General features: G+C 40.3%; 1 protein-coding gene across 5 annotated transcripts in view; it reads right to left on the bottom strand.

The window, feature by feature from the left end:
- Positions 1-319: 319 nt before the first annotated feature.
- The window catches only part of ADGRF1 (adhesion G protein-coupled receptor F1), a 36,188-nt gene continuing 19,689 nt past the window's right edge, over positions 320-16,818 (bottom strand). For 3 of the 5 annotated variants that reach the window (XM_036867708.1, XM_036867707.1, XM_036867706.1), the window contains 8 exons: positions 13,338-13,489; positions 12,026-12,189; positions 10,182-10,370; positions 6,952-8,325; positions 5,237-5,278; positions 4,183-4,242; positions 2,508-2,574; positions 320-1,962 (listed from right to left, as the gene is read on the bottom strand). In XM_036867708.1, coding sequence (XP_036723603.1) covers positions 1,889-1,962; positions 2,508-2,574; positions 4,183-4,242; positions 5,237-5,278; positions 6,952-8,325; positions 10,182-10,370; positions 12,026-12,189; positions 13,338-13,489 — 2,122 coding nt within the window. In that variant the 3' untranslated portion in view covers positions 320-1,888. Of the gene's footprint in view, positions 1,963-2,507; positions 2,575-4,182; positions 4,243-5,236; positions 5,279-6,951; positions 8,326-10,181; positions 10,371-12,025; positions 12,190-12,515; positions 12,554-13,337; positions 13,490-16,818 lie in introns of those variants that run through there. The other 2 variants (XM_036867709.1, XM_036867710.1) reach the window with 2 other exon arrangements.

Below are 16,818 nucleotides of genomic sequence, written 5' to 3'. Positions count from 1 at the left end.
ACAGCCATAGAAAATATTCCAATGTCTTTCTCCTTTTTTAATTCTTTTATTGTTGTTTCAGTAGCATTCTGGAAGGGAGCTGAGCTGAATGTGTATGTAGTCAGTGGGTTAGACAAACATGATATATGGTATGTGATCCAACACACTTTTAAAAGACCCTACTTTCAATTAAACAGGCAAATAAAAATTCTAGCTACTTGTTATGGACTGAATAGTGTCTCTGCAAAATTCATATGTTGAAGCTCTAACTGCCAATGTGATTATTTGGAGACAGGGTCAGTAGGGAAGTAATTAAGGTGAAATGAGCTGATAAGGGTGGGGCCCTAATCTGATAGGATCGGTGTCCTTATAAGAAGAGGAGGAGACACCAGAGAGCTCTATTTGCATGTGCATGGAGAAGAGGCCATGTGAGGACACAGACAAGACAGAAGAGCAGTCTCACTGGAAAACAAGCCCGATGGCAGCTTCAACTTGGACTTCCTGGACTCCTGAACCATAAGAAAATAAATTTCTGTTGTCTAAACCACTGGTCTGTGGTGTTCCGTTATGGCAGTCTGAGCTGACTAATATAGTCCTACAGATAGCAGTAAATGTGGACTTGACTTACTTTTGTAATCACAGGCTGCTGAGACTTAGGACATCAAGGCTACTCGTAAAATAGTAGCTAGATGATGCCTGAGCTCCCTTGCAGACCAAGGAGTCTAGGATTCTAATTACAATTAAATTAGCAGTTCCAATCCTGCTAGGCTGACTTATATAACCCTCTTCTTATTGTAGTTCAACTTCCATAACTACGACCCTGGCATAGCCATTTGCCATCCACATTGCCCTGCTCACATCTCACCTCTCTGTGCCTTAGTTTCAGCAGCTGTAAAACAGGGATAATATTATTCCCCCTTCACAAGCTCATTGTGAAGATTACATGAGTTAATAGATGCAAAGCACTTAGAATAATGCCTGACACAGTGAGCACTCTCTACATGTTGTTTCTTCTTTTATGACTTCTTACCACCACCATCATCATCATCATCATTGCAATTGTTAATGAAAGAAATCAACACTTGCTTTGAAAATGCCACAGCAGATTTTTAGGAGACTTTATGAGGCTGTAGAAATGGACTAGGAACCAAAAGTCCTAAAAGCGCCCTTTACTGGCTTCACTTTGGGAAGTCACTTCACCTGTCCAAGCCTCTATTTCATCATCTCTGCACTAGGTCTGCCTGGACACCTCACGTCATTGGATGGGGGACCAGATGAAAGTGCCTTGTAAACTGAAAAAATACTGCATTATATATATATAAAATACTGCATTATACTTCCTAAGTAACGGCTATGAAGCTATCTGAAATGGACACTTCCATTTTGTTTCTGATTAACTTTCAAAGTTCAGTGACTGTACCTAAAAAACAAGCATAAAATCCAACTGGAAGTTTTTGGAGGAAAACGCCTTTTCTCTAGGAAGTTTCACCAGTGACTTTTTTATAAGAAAGTGAACATGGTCCATCAATGTATCTAAAGTGATTTCATGACATTTCCTTACTCCAATTCAGATGATTAGAAATGTCACATGAATAATGCTATTTTATGAAAAAAGGAAACCATAGTTTGTGGCAGTGAGAGGCTAGTACAACTGACATAATTTCCGACAAAAACCTAATCTTCTGCATTTATGAAGCAATTCCTTTGAATCAAACCCCATGGAAGTAAATCTCTCCATTTAATTGAAGATAAAGATGGCTGTCATGAAACTGCTGTGAGTTCCTTATTATATTCTCAGGCTCCGAAATCAGAAAAATCCATTGAATATTGAACATCATTTCTTCACTGACATTTAGCTCTAATGTCAATTTGCTCCAAAAAATTTTTCTTGATTTTAGGGTTCCCGGCCTTATTCAGATGATGAAAACTGAGTTAGCATGATGTCGTTTGAGGACTCTCCAGTATAAGAAAGTACATATTTGCCTAAAAAAGGAAAAAGAGGATAAGAATTATTACTACTATGTTGGAATCAAGCATAAGACCAAAATGAAAATAAGCCTATGCAATTCCTTACAATTCTGGACAGTGTTAGGAAGAGGTTAGGGTGTACAGCATTTTATTAATGCCATAGAAGCTTACATTTGCCAGACATCTCTCATTTGAGAAGAGAAGCACCGTATTTTCAGACGTTGGGGAATGAGATTGGTTTGAGATCACTGAGTGTTACTGCTGGAAGGAAACTTAGTGATCTCTTAGTTTTTCTTTTTACTGATGAGGAACAAAGGTCCAAAAAGGTAAAGAGATTTATTAAAAGCCCTCAGGCCGGTTGGTGGCAGTGATAACAGGACCCAAAGCTTCTGCATGAGCACATTGAGCATTTTGGGAGGGAAATATGCTTTTTCAAGTTCCGACACTTGAACTTTATCTGAAATTCAAAGAATTTTGATTGGACTCTAAAGTGAGTTGCCCATGATGGATTCACGTTCTTTCTTCCTACCCCTTAGAACCTTTGGTTTGCTGTAACTCACGTTCGTGTTGGAATGGGTTGAAAGTCTTTTCGAATCTGGGTTTGACAGATGAATCTGAAGAGTTTTGCTGCACAAAAGAAAACCAAGTCATTTAGGCATTCAAAGTATTCTTTTAGGTGCCTGCTTTTTCATTCAAACTCCCTCAGAAGATTACAAACACTCATTTTTTCTTCTGCCAAATGTGCATTTACTTTAAAGCAAATGAGCCACCTACCCAGAAAACAAAATCTCATTTTTGTCACCTAATTTGAAAGTGAAACTGGAGAAGGGGTACAAATCCAGAAGATGCAAAGCCCTCACTGACCACTGCTGCCTTCTGAAAAGGGTCAACAATTTACATTAAAAACAGGGAGATAAACCACTGTCAGGCATCTTTACTTTTGGTTTCGGTGTATTTTACTTTTCAGTGTTTTTCTCTCTTTGGCCTTCCAGTGAGAAAAATTCTGACTTCCTGCTTTGTAGGGTGGGGAGTGTCCTGTCTTGCTTTACTAACTAAAGGTTTGACTTTAATGCAGTCACACATGCTATAACTCCCTCCTTTTCTTAAGAGTAGAGAATGATTCATTAGTTTCACATTTTCTGGTTCAAGGGATTTTAGTTCTTCAAGACATAAAATCAAAATCACAGAATATTAGAACTTCTGCTTTGAGTAACTAATCTAACACTTAATTTTTACATCTTGAGAACACTGAAACCAAAAGGTACTAAGTAACTTTCCTGAGGTCACACAGCCAATTGGTTACTGAGTCAGAAATACAGGGCAGGTCTGCCAGCTCCTGGGTCACAGCTTCCTAACTCACAGCCCTCTCCTATGAAATGCAGACCCAGGAAAATTATTTTATAAAAATGCCAGAGGCTAATTTCCTCACTGTTTTTTTTTATTTCAAAACGTTATATTATCCCTTGTTAAAAATCTCTAAATATCCATGTAGCTTTTCATGCACTTAAATCAGCTGATTTTTATCACACACAGAAATTTCTGCTTTTGAACCCTTTCTGAAAGGCCCTCCATGTCTTGCTAAAAGACAAAAGTCTGAGTTAACATCAAAAATACAAAACCGAGAGGCAAGTACTTTTGTTCCTAACTATACTGTTCCTTACATGGATTGCACTTTTGTGGCGAAGAATGAAAACAAGAATGATTTGTTTCCATACAAACTTGTCAGTTTGTAGACTGAAGAGCTAAAATTGCAAGGGACAAAGTCAGGTACACCAGCATAAGAGAAAATTCATAAAGATCATTTTACATATTAGAAGTTAATGAAGACTTCCCCCTCTGATTTTCTGGAGAAGGAAAAGGGGTCTGCAGGAGATCTAGACAGGCAGGCAGAGCAAAGGACCCTACTGATTCTAGATATTGGGAGACAAGTCAGACTATAGCAAGCAACACTGTTGAAATGTATTTGCTCTCAAGAGCACCACAGACTCCCATGCCTGAGAATCCTTGAAGCTTTCCACACCTTCGCATCCATTCATCCATTCACTCATTCACTCATTCATTCAACAGCTCTTTAATGAGTATTGACCATGTGCTGGACATTGTGCCAGATACCAGGAATATAACGTAACAGAAACTCAAGGGGTTTACACAAAAGTGGGCTTGCCGTTGAACTGAGTAAAAAAGTGCAAAACTGGAACTTCACGAATTGCCTCCACGGCTGCAGGAGATGATTACCTTTGATGCTTGGTTCCAAAAGCTTAAAGGAGACAACTTGTTGAGTAGCAGCTGTCGCAGCTATAGGGCAAAAAAGAAATAGTGAGGAACTACACATAGGCAATCATACAGAGGTAAATCAAGAACAAAACTGCAGAGTGTAATTGTTATTTAGTAGTAGTATTTAATGGGCTATAAGCATGTGGATCTGATGAAAGGATTTCTTTTCTTTTATTTCTTTTCCTTACCTGTAAACAAATCTAGAATGAAACAAAGAGCAACAGTACCAAAAACCATAATAATTCAGATTCTAGACATTAGTAACTGGCAATAATGGCTAAATCGAAGTTTATCTTTGAAGTGAAGAGTGTCCTCATCAAGTGAATGGTGCAAACAACAGAATTATTTAGTCCAATCAAGAAGGAGGCAAATTGCTTCTTTGTAAACAGGGGTTTGGAGACATGTGCAACAATTATGATAATTATAAAATATCCTTATCTTCTTATTAAAACAGAGGCTACATTTATTAGCTTATTGTCTTTACCTCTCTCTGCAGAATGGCTCAAAGCTTGGAAAAATAATGAAAGAAGATTAAGTTTTTTTCTATTATCTTTTACTTACATTGGTCATCCTTCATTAGGAATTCTATTTAATGTTAGAGGCTATGTAATATTTACTATATAAAATTCTAGAAACATACAAATAGATAGGCCTTTCAGCATATTCTAAGTGAATGAATAAATTAAGTAAAGGAGCAAAAAGGAATTCACCCCTAAGGAAAGTTTTTCTGCTGGTTAATTATGCCAAATCATAATTTAAAAGTAAAAACAAGTTTCCCCTTTTTTTCTACAATGTTCACATTATATGTTGTGGTTAGTTCTCTACAGCTCTGTTATCAGCAATGAGTGTTTAGTTTCTTTGTCTCCTGATTGAACCTACATTTTGTGAAATTATAGAATTTTATTATGCAGGTACCCATGGTCTAACTTCTTATATATGAATAAAGGTCCTAGAACTGAAGGGGAGGGACTAGATGCCTGGGTTAAAGGAGAAAGAGAGAAATGAATACACATACCTTACTATCCAAGAGCATTCCAAAACATAAGATGAAAAAGCCCTTAAAAAAAGGAATAAGGCACATGTATTATCTTTTCCTTTTCCAGTAAAAAAAGCATTTATATGTATTACTATTCTATTATATCCCCTAACATTGAAATTATTTCCTTGTCTGTCCCCCTGTTGACTGTGGGTCCTTGAAGGTAAGGATACTGTGTAAACTCCACGACGCCTGGATTAACACAAAGTACGCAAACATTTTTTTTTTTTGGTTGAACATATAATTAAATTATTGCGTGAATAAAGTCTGAAACACACGTGGAGCATCATTTTCCCCTTTGTGTCATCCTAAACCCAAAACAAAGAACTTCCATTTGCTTCTATGTCTTAGTCTTTCTTTAGGCATTAAACAAACGTTAACTAAGCGTCTATGATGTCAGCAGTCACTGAAGTCCAACCCCAAGGCCAAGTAGAGGAAGTTGACTATATCAGCATCCTTTCCACCAGGTCCATCCAGCCCTTGGGTAACCCTTGGCAGAGTCTTTCTTGGACCTTGAAATCCTCCTCCCAGGCAGAGGACCCTCAGTTGGTGCCTGTTCAGACAGCATGTCACCAAGGGCCCTGGACAGAAGTTCCCTAAACCTGTCACCATTAGGTGTGTGCTCTCCATGACTGCCCTCTGTGCCACCACCTAAACGTACCCTGGTTTGTTGCAGTAGGTGGAGAACCAACTGGATTCAGGAGATACTTACTGAGCGCTTACTCTGTGCCAGGCACTGCACTAAGTGCTAAATGATCTCATTTAATCTTCACATTTACTCTAAGATACAGGTAATAATATTATCCCTGTGTACCAAACGAGAGAATTAAGGTATAGAGAATTTAAATAATTTGTTAGCAGTCACACAGTGGGATAGCATGACATATTTGAGCCCAGAGCTATTTAACTCCAGAGCTCAAACATTTAACCCCCACTACCCTGAGTCATTGTCCAGAGGAGACCCAGCAAATATTTCTTGAACCAGGACTGAAGGCTCTCTTCCAGATTCACCAAAACCTAAGGATTGCTTTGCCTACCTACTCTCTGAACACTCTCTGATCGTGGCATGTAAAACCCATCCTTGGCAGCAGAGTTTGACAAACTTTTTCTGTAAAGAGCCAGAGAGTAAATATTTCAGGTTTTGCAGGTCATCCAGCCTCTTACAACTGCTCAGTTCTGCCCGTGTAAGGAAAACAGCCACAGACCCTAGGTAGACGAATGGGCATGGCTGTGTTCCAATAAAACTTTATTTACAAAGACAGTGCTGCCTACCATTGGCCAGGCCCTGCTTTCTGGCACATTAGGGACTTCCTTTGCACCATTCAGACTCAAAAAGCACTTGGATTTATTTCCCTTTCCCTGTGTGCTTTAACAGACATCAGCACAAGACAAAGAGGACTGGGTCAACGGCAAGAGAGATTAGTGTTAGCTATGTGAACTCTAACAGATTTAAAACCCTGGAATGGGTTACTGAAGAAGCCTAGTATTCTGCTTCAGTATGAGAATAACTGTTGGGAAGACTGAATCTTTTTTTTTTTAATTTTTTCTATTCACTGTTGCCAGGCAATTTGGTTATAATAGTCCTGCTAGAGGCAGGGAAATGAGATCGCCCCCAGAGTGGTCTTCCCATGCTCAATTCTCTACAATTATTCCAATTACCCAATGAGGTATTAGGTGGTTCTTATGGCTCTCACCTGGGATGCATTGAGTGATGCGAAAATAACATGCCAGGCCAGATTCCGGCTGTCAACCATTGTTCCTATGCCAAATCCCCAGGTGAGCCCTAGCAGGGGGGTCAGAACGAGGAGGCTCCTGCCCATGCGGACGACAGTGGCCTTGCTGTCCTGAGTCAGCCTTTCTCCAACAGCGGGCCTCCAGAGCTTCGTGAGAACTAGCAGGACCACCACCAAATTCACAGCCACAATAGTCAGGGCAGGACCCGCAAAGGCCAAGAGAGGTTTGCTCCCATCGGACCAGTTAAGCCAACACACATCTTTCCTTTCATAGCCGTTGCTGGGTTGTGTGACCGCAATGGTGATGATGGATATAATGAGAGGACACCCGTAGCCCAGGCAGAACCCGACAGCCACCAACAAAGGCGTGGCCATGTGGTGGAACACGAGGATAACCCGATAAGCCAGCAGGAAGCCTAGCATAAGCATCCAAAAGAACAAGGAGAGGTAGAAAAAGTGTGTAAAGAACACTGCAGCTGTGCAGACTCCAGAAGGGTTGGCCGTGGTGTCCACGGTGGCAGCGACAATAAACCAGATGTCTGCGATCAGGAGGCACAGGGCTATGTTCACCATACAAATGTGACGCGTGTGTGAGGTTTGGCTTTTGTTGACCTGCTTCCAAAACAGAGCTTCGATGGTCAGGCATAAGATGAGACTTCCGATGGAGACCCCCAGTCCCACAAAGGTGATCCATTTCACAACGGGAACGATGGCAGTGGGGACAGAGGGTGACATCAGCATGGAGAAGGAGGTCAGGTGAGTACAGCGGCACGTCACCGAGTCTGGAGTTTCATTCACTAGGTGGCAGCCATTATCGTTCCACTGCGAATGGTTGAAATCCCAAAACACACAATGAGGCTGGCTCAGATTTGATTCTATCTTGGAAAAAGTCAGGAAAATTTCATTGATGGAATAGTTTGGGATAACCATGGATATCACGGGCCCATTGACCTGAGCATTTCCATTTTTGGTAACAGGTAGAACGTTCCCCAGGGTCAAAGAGGTCATGCTGATGATAGTTTCTGGAAGGGGCTTCTGGAATTGGTCTGACCTAATTAATGCATGGCCTCTGATGGGAATGGAGGTATTTTCTGGGAACATTTCAGTCTGATAGTTGTAACCCAAATTGCTTTGATTCGAGGATGCTGGAATCCCTTTCCAGTTAATGAATTCTCGAGAAAATTCCAGAGGCAGAGCTGTCGAAGGGACCAGAACGCTGATGTTTTCCAGTGACGCTAGTAACTGGGATCCGGCATTCTTTTCTTTCTGAAGTAACACCGTCCAGTTGGTTACCGAGGCAGAATTAAGGACGTGGTCAGATATATTGATGACATTCTGAAATACAAGGGTGAAAGTCAGTTTGAATTTTGAGTACACAGGTCAGAGGACTACGGGTGGATAGTCATTAGTCTTAAGCTCAGGAAAATTGCTCAGAGAATTGGCTCAGTTGAGGACCACATTAAAACTCAGCAATGAAATTCAGCTCTGGTGCTCCACATGGTGGAAGCATTGGGTTAAGAAATGAGGGTCAGCAGAATCATGTCAGTTCCAGGGTGATCACCCCTGGAAATTCATACTCCGATTGGGGCTTCAGCGTAGAGGAGGAGAATCCTGCAATGGGTGCTGCAGAGTGTGCATTTTCTTCCTTCTGAGATGGCAGACGGGACTGCATGACTCCTCAGGCTGAGGGTCCAAGAGTGAGACGTTACTTGTAATTGCTTTCCCATATCATGTTTTTTTTGCTAATATCAGAAGTTCTAAATTCATGTCATGAATGTTCAAGTTTTAATTCATTTGTATTTATGACTTTTCTTTAATAGAGGAGAATATAAAGCAAAAATCCTTAAACACTGGACATGCAACAAGGAAGCATTGAATTGTTGTGGGTTTTAAGGGTCAGTCTCAGTTTGAGATTCCTTTTCAAGGAATTCCCTGGCAATTCAGTGGTTAGGATTCTGCGATTTCACTGCTGAGGGCCCAGGCTCGATCCCTGGTTGGGGAACTAAGATCCCGCAAGCAGTAAAGCCAAACAAACAAACAAAAACAATAGCAACAACAAAAACCAGGTTCCTTTTCCAAACGTACCTGAAAGGCAGCGTTTTCTCACCCAGGACCCTCATTCACTCTTACGGGTCTGGTTCCCAGGCATCTGCTGCGGGCGTCTATCCCTCTGGCTGACTCTTACCCTAACTGAGCCCTCTGTGGCTTCTGGCCCAAATCCCATAGTGAGCTCCTCCTATTGCCCCAGCAACCTCTGCCTTCTTTTTGTTTGTGTTTGCTGCTCTGTTTTTGTCCTTCATTTTATTTTTAGCCTTTTTGTGTCATCTTGTTTTAGTTGGTCTCTTGTAAACAATGCATAGTCAGACTTAAAAAAAAAAAAAACAAATCTGAGCATCTTTGATTCAGGGAGTTTAACTTATTCACACTTAATGTCATCTCTGATGTTATGTTCACCTTATACAGTTAAGCAGGATTGTGTGATTATGTAACAGTATACATTATATAACCCAATTTTGTAAAATATGATATGCTTTAACATATACAATGCACACATCCAAAGTGTTTGGAAGGATATTTATTTAACAAATATTTATTGAGTACCTGCTATGTGTCCCTTGTCAATTTTCTAGGCACTGAGGTGACACGTAAAATGTAAGCAGTGGCTATTCTAGGGTGACAAGATTACATATCACTTATTTTTCTTTTTGTTTATTTGCATATCTTAGAGTGAGCATGTCTCATTTGAGTAATTTTTTAAGTTAATTTTTAAATATCCAAACTAAATCATGAATTCCCCAGTTGAAAAAATGGAGTTCTTAAAATATACTAAATATGATATACTAAAGTCAGAGCTTATGGCCACGGGAAAGAACAACTGCTGACTCAATATTAAATATTAAAAAGTTGGCACCTGTGTCATTCAGCGTCATTCAGGGCAGAGGCTCACGCTTTCCCCTCAGCCAGATGCTGTCCAGGCAGTCTGCCTGGAGGCAGCTCCCTCTTACTTTGAACTCACATAATTGATCCCAGGGGTTGCTTGTACACTGCAGAGGAAGCAGTGAAGCTCACATCAAGACTGTTACATGGATCTTTGGTCCTGTTCAGCAGCACCCCATCAACTGGGGCTTCTGCCATTCCTCCTGCAAGACTGAGCATTTAAAGTGAGCCATTCAAGCTCAGGCAGACCTTACCTCCATTGTCGAAATGGACACATTGAAGTGTCTTTCTAGGGACAGGGACGAGATATTGCCCAGAATTGACACCACAGAAGCCAGATTCCCGGCTGTGGTTGATGGGTTTTCCTGAATGACCATTGACAGATTCTGCACCAAGGATGACACGGTTGCCTCAGTGGCGTTGCTGGCAATCACACTGAAATTCTAGGAATAGAAATGGTTATGTTCTGGAAAACAATGAAATGTTTGTGCTTCGTCAGACTTAAATCAGATTTCATGGCCACGAATAACCAGCATTTGTATGGTGCATTATAACGTAGGATAATCATATAACAATGTTAACAACAATATAATGGCTGTCATTCAGTGCTTTTTATTTTCCATACAGTGTGCTAAACTAAACGTTTTACCGGGGATTCACTGATTTTATATTTACAATACCCTTTAAAGGAGGTACCATGATTATTTTCATTTTATGATTAAGGAAACTGAAACTTGAAGAGATTCACTAAGAAGCAGTTTTATATAAATTGTTACCCTGATTATACAGAACCTGATATTCAGTGAGATTCAGTGACTTTCCAAACAGTACCCAGCTAGGAAGTGGAAAGGTAGGGTCTACTTGGCACTAAATCCTATGTTATATCCATTATACTATGCTGAGAAATCCCTATAGAGGATTTAGAGGGACATACGTGGAGATTTTGCTACACTTGGTCACTGGATTTGGGGTTTTACTTCTTCCTTGAGGCTCCCATCTGCTTCCACGACACTGAGCTAATTTGGAAGGCAGCCAAGAGGGATATTCCCTTTGTTCAAAGCACATCAACCCAGGATCCCAGATCCCCTCTGTTTTCCTTTTTACTCTTCTCAGCTGACAGAGCTGTTTTCTGCCTAGGGCACCTGGGATCTGACTGTCCTCACACTCTGGGGTGACCCAGTCCCAGCTACGATTCGTGTCCAGAAACTGGGCCAAAGAAGGCAAGAACAAGGATAAACCTCAGAAGACATCTGCTCCAATCTCCCTCCCCAGTTTACAGATGAGAAAACTGAGGTCCAGAAAGAGAGCAGTAAAGCTTCCACAGTCCCTTGGTGAATATTGTGGGGTTCTCTGCTTCCAAAGCAGGGTCTCTGGCTGGGACTGAAGTTCTGCTCACTATGAACTATTTGCAGGATAGTGTCTGTGAACTGGTCTTGGAGTGCCTCTTCCATGACTTGAGTTTTAACTCCTCACCATTTGCTTCCATCTTTCTATCTACTACATCTTAAGTACTTGAAACTTCCTAAGAGAGCATCATGTGGAGGTCATAGCACTGGGCTGGAAATCAAGTGACCATGTTTCTAGTTCAACACTACTGCTACCAGAGGGACCACTACTAGCCCCTTAGTCTCCCCTTCTCTGATCTATAGAAGGAAGTTGGTGAGGCGCATGGCCCTGGAGAGCCACTGAAGTTCTATCATTCTATATGACTGACTCACCCCCTGCCCCGGTTTCTGACAAATGTACTAAGGTTATCGCTTCTGACTTATACCTTCACTTGGATCTTTGATTCCCAGGCTTTCTGAGGCCAGCTTAGTTGCTGTTCTGCCATCTTCAGCTCTCTTCAGCATTGATTCACACCTCTGCAGCACCCTCCCCCCAAAACCATCCAGTCTGACGTTTCTGAGGTTCTCGGCTGCTACCTAGACTCACTACTCACACCTACACTCCCTGGGTTTCCCAGGGTCTGATGTCACTGACTCTGACCAAAGAGACAAATTGATACATTTTACCTTCCACCCAGCCATGCTCACTGGGAGACACCCACTGTGAAACTCAAAACCAGGGCGAATCTGCAAGGTGGAAATGCTTTTTTTACCTTCTTTAGTTCTTCCAGCTCAGAGAGCACACATGTCTCCCTGAGGACATGCCACCCAGAGGGATGGCACCTGGCCGTGATGCTTCCGGAGTAGCCGCTGCTACAGGGAAGAGTATACTTATCATTCTTAGACCCAAATCCAAAGACTATGCTGTTACACTGGGCTGGAAAAGAAGGGAAACAAAGAAGAAAAATGTCTCTGAATATTTTGACACTCTCTATAAAACATAAAGAGGTGCTTTTTAAGTCACGTTTTCAGACAAAACCCAGGCAAAGTTCAGGAGTAGGAGAAGTTTGTCTTTGATGCCCAGCTTCACCCCATCAGCCCCTTTTCCTCTTTCCTGATGTCCTACCCTCCCCAAGGCTGGCCTCCTTTCCCTCCAGGTGTCTGATCTATGCCAACAATCTGAATTTAATGGGCTATCAAATAGTTAAGTATTCAGTGAAAATAAGACAAGGTGTGATCCCTCCAAGGAAATATTTTCACTCTTTAAGGGAATGCTAGAAAACCAGAAAATCTTCAAGACACTATGGGACAAAGCATGATAGGGTTAAAAGATAGGCAGTTGTCATTTGGGGGTGACATGTCCTACTTTGTACCCCTTTAAAGGCTTCTCACATCGTGATCAACCACTAGTTCCTCTTGCAGCTGGCCTTTCATAATATATTCTTACCATGTTGGGACTGGGATAGAGGAAGCCTTGAAAGGAAGAACCACAAGGGCTATGATTTTTGTTTCTTTTCCCCACTGCTGTGTCTTAAGTGCCTAATCACTTTGGACACTTAGTAAATATTTGTTGAATAAATGTTGAAAGTGGCACAAATCTTGGTAAGAGAGTTTTAAAGCTGAATGTAAAGAATTTTTTAAACATCTGAAGAAAAGAAGTAGGGTGTGTGTGTCTATGTATATCTGTGTGTGTTTGTGTGTCTGGGTGTATGTGAATGACCTGGAAAAAATGCTTTCTTTCCTGGGTCCCTTGGATTATGACTTAGGAATTTCATCAGCCCCAGGGCTCTTCCAGCATGTATACCAGGAAACTATTGCTGAATCATTTCCATCAGCGCCTGCAGTGAATCAGTCTGTGTGACGTTTACACTAAGAATTGGAGGTCAGCTCACCCATGAGCAACAGTCTGAAATAGTGAGCTGAAATTGAGTTTCATCCTGGTTGGGAGGGGAAACAGCTGCTTGTTTCTACTAAAAGTCAGTCTTAGAACAATTCTGTTTTGGGAACATCTCCAATATATAATACAATCTACTAATTAGGCTCCCCTAATCTACTTGCCTACAGAGGATGGGAATCCAGTGTTACCTTTTCCGAACACTCTGAAAGAGTTGTCTTCTAGTGGAAACAGCTGATGCAGGCCTGTCTTAGCCTTCTTCGCCGCCTGCTCAATGCCTGACAGCAGTTCAGATGTGTTGCTGGAACCAACAACTTCATACCCAGCAATGATGCTTCCATTTCTACGATGATGCCGTGGAAAGAAAAATGAGATTCATTCATTCAGTCACTCGAGGCTTATTCTGTGTGGGAATGGCATTGGGTCTGTGGGAATAGATCAAACAGATTTGGTCTTTGCCTTCTTGGAGCTTACGTGCCAGTGGAGAAGGCAAGGCAAGTAAGAAACAAATAACCACTATATATATATATATATATATATATAAAATCATAATTATAAATATATATATATATAAAATTCCAAATTTTGTTAAGTGTTATGAGAGACAAGTTCAGGGATAGAGTTACAGATGTAGAAAACAAACTTATGGTTACCAGAGGGTAAGGTGGGGGGAGGGATAAATTGGGAGATTGGGATGGACATATACACACTACTATATATAAAATAGATAACTAATAAGGACCTACTGTACAGCACAGGGAACTCTACTTAATACTTTGTAATGGCCTATATGGGGAAAGAATCTAAAAAAGGGTGGATATATGTATATGTATAACTGATTCACTTCACTGTACACCTGAAACTAAGACAACATTGTAAATCAACAATACACCAATAAAACTTTTAAAATAAAGTTTTCTTCATATAGATCTTTTTAAAAAAAGAATATCAAGTAGACGTGAGGCCCACTTTAAATAAGACTGGTCAGGAAAGGCTTCTCTGTGCAGTGTCTTTGAAGCTGGGACCTGAAGGATGAAAAGAAACAGCCAGTGATGCAGAGAAAATTGGTACAGCATGGCCAGCACCTGAGAAGGGCTGGAGGCAAGAAAATGCCTGTGAGTCTGACAAACTTCAAGGCTAACGTGACTAAAATTCAATGAGCAGGTAAGAGATGGATAGGAGATGACCCTCAAGAGGTACCCAGGAGCCAGATGGGCCTTTGAGTCTGAATTTCATCTTTTATTAAAAGGTTTTATTCTTTTTGAAAAGGCATGGCATGATCAGGTTTATAATTTAAGATCATCACTCTGGCTGCTGTGTAGCAAATAGGTGAAGGGAGGAAGCAGAGAAGCAGGAAAACTAGTTAGGAAGGAGAGGGTGGTGCCCTGAACTGATTGAGTAGCAGTGTGTGTGGGGAGAAGTGAACTGGTCAGTTTCACATTGTATTTGAAGACAGAGCCAGAAGACTTGCTAACGGAGCAGATTTTGGGTGTGAGAGAAAGAAACCAGGCAAGAACGACCGCAAGGAATTGAAAAACAAATTGTAGTATATTCATACAATGGACTATTACTGGGCAATAAAAAGGAAGGAATCACTGATACTCAAAAAGCCAAGGATGAGTCTCAAAGGCCTTAGGCTGAGTGAAAGAAGCCAGGCACACAAAAAAACTATATACTAGATGATTCCATTTAGGTAAAGTTCTAGCATAAGCAAAACCAACCTATGGTGATAGAAATAAGATCAGTGGTTATTTCTGGTAGGAAGGTAGGAATGTGCATGGAGATTGGCTGGAAAGGGGCACAAGGGAACTTTGGGGAGAATGGAAATGGTCTGTCTTGATAGGAGGTGGCGGGTATTAGTATTTGTCAAAGCTAATAAAGCTGTACAATTAAGTTTTGAGCATATCACTGTATGTAAATTATACCTCAATAATTAAGTATAATTTATTGTAAAATAAATCAAGACAGGATAACTCTAAGATTTGGGTCTGTGCAATTAGAAGAACAGCATCTCTGGAAATGAGATGGGGAAGACAGTGGGAGAAGGAGATGAAAGCTTATGACGGGGGGGAGTTGCAGGACTCCCATTTTGGACATGTTACATTTGACATGCCTACTAGAAAATCACCTGGAGATGTTAATAGGCATTGAATATTGGAGTCCAGAGTTTAAGGGAGAGACTGAGGTCAAGTAATAAATTTAGAACCCATCTGTATACAGATGGTATTTGAAGTTATGAAAGCAAGTGAGATAACATGGATTAATTTAATCCTGCAACTCCATGAGGGTTAGGGTTAGGGTTATTCTCATTTTATAGATAAGAGAACTGAGTCCTAAAGAAGTTGGGTCAGGTCATTAATTATTAATTGATGGATATGAACCTCTGGCTCTCTAAAGCTCAAATTCTTAATCACTACATTGAACTAACATTGAACTACATTGAACTCACAATAAATAAACCCAAATACCCTTTTATGCTGTGATGATCACAATGTGTTTTCATTGATACGGCCCTTCTATAGTGTTTGAAAAGTATTTTTCTATTATTTCATTTTATGTAATGAGGTTAAATCAAATTCCACAGGTATTAACAGTCCTGTTTGACAGATAAATAAATTGAGACTGTGAGAGACTAAGATTTACTTTAGATCATGTATGTAAAGAGTAAAACCAAAATAGTTGTATTTTATAGACTTATCTACTTTTACTGTGATTTTGTCTACAAATTATTGGAGACAGTTTGTAAGATATATATATATATATATATATATATATATATATATATGATGGAATATAAATTAGAAATATAAATAGAAAACCAGGACCAAGGAAAAGAAACATGTGAATATTGAATACAAAACTGTTGATTGAGTTTCAATGCTGTCTATGAATTCAATGACGGCAAAGTCAAAAACAGAAGTTAGATTAATTCTATAGACCTTGATATAAGAAAAAGAAGCAGTGTTTTTCCTAGCACTGAATTTTAAAGAATATTATACATGTGAGCCTTTTTATGGGTACATGAGAGGGCTTAAAGGATAATGTCCAGGACAGTATATTTACAGCAAAAGTTATTGAAAATTTCCTATAGCTATTCTTTAGCTGTGAAAAAAGTATATAAGAAGTTAAGTTCTCTGACCTCTAAGTCACTTCCTCTATCAAGCAGACTATAAATAGCTGGTAATCAATACACACACGGGTAACTAACCAAATAACTTTTGAATTAAAGTATAAACAAAAGGCTAATTTACTAAATATCTCTTTATTTGCTGTAGACAATGACTACTGGAATTTGAACTGTGGTACATACGTGATATCTACACAAAAATATAATATTTTACCCAAGGAGCCCCTTCTGGCCCCCAGTTATACAACATCACACCCTCTGTGTTTATGGAAGGAGAAAACCCATCCCTCCGCGACCCACAGCCCTTGTCACCACCACTCGCCCCTTCCCATGCATGCACACCACGTCCTCCTGCTTCCTTCCAAGCCATGCGGGTTTCCAATTCTAGTTTCTGATCCATAGCTTCGAGAATGCCATTTAATATTTATATTCACAAAGGCATTTAAATGAGAATATAGGCTTTCCTCTTAAGATTTTTTAAAGCACCACAGACTTTTATCCAGTTTTAGTAAGAATCCTACTTCAAAGAGCAGTTGACTTATTTT

This window comes from Balaenoptera musculus, chromosome 11 (assembly GCF_009873245.2).
Source record: "Balaenoptera musculus isolate JJ_BM4_2016_0621 chromosome 11, mBalMus1.pri.v3, whole genome shotgun sequence".
NCBI lineage: Eukaryota > Metazoa > Chordata > Mammalia > Artiodactyla > Balaenopteridae > Balaenoptera > Balaenoptera musculus.
Note: the sequence above shows the minus strand (reverse complement) of the source record. Positions and strands in the feature narration are given on the sequence as shown.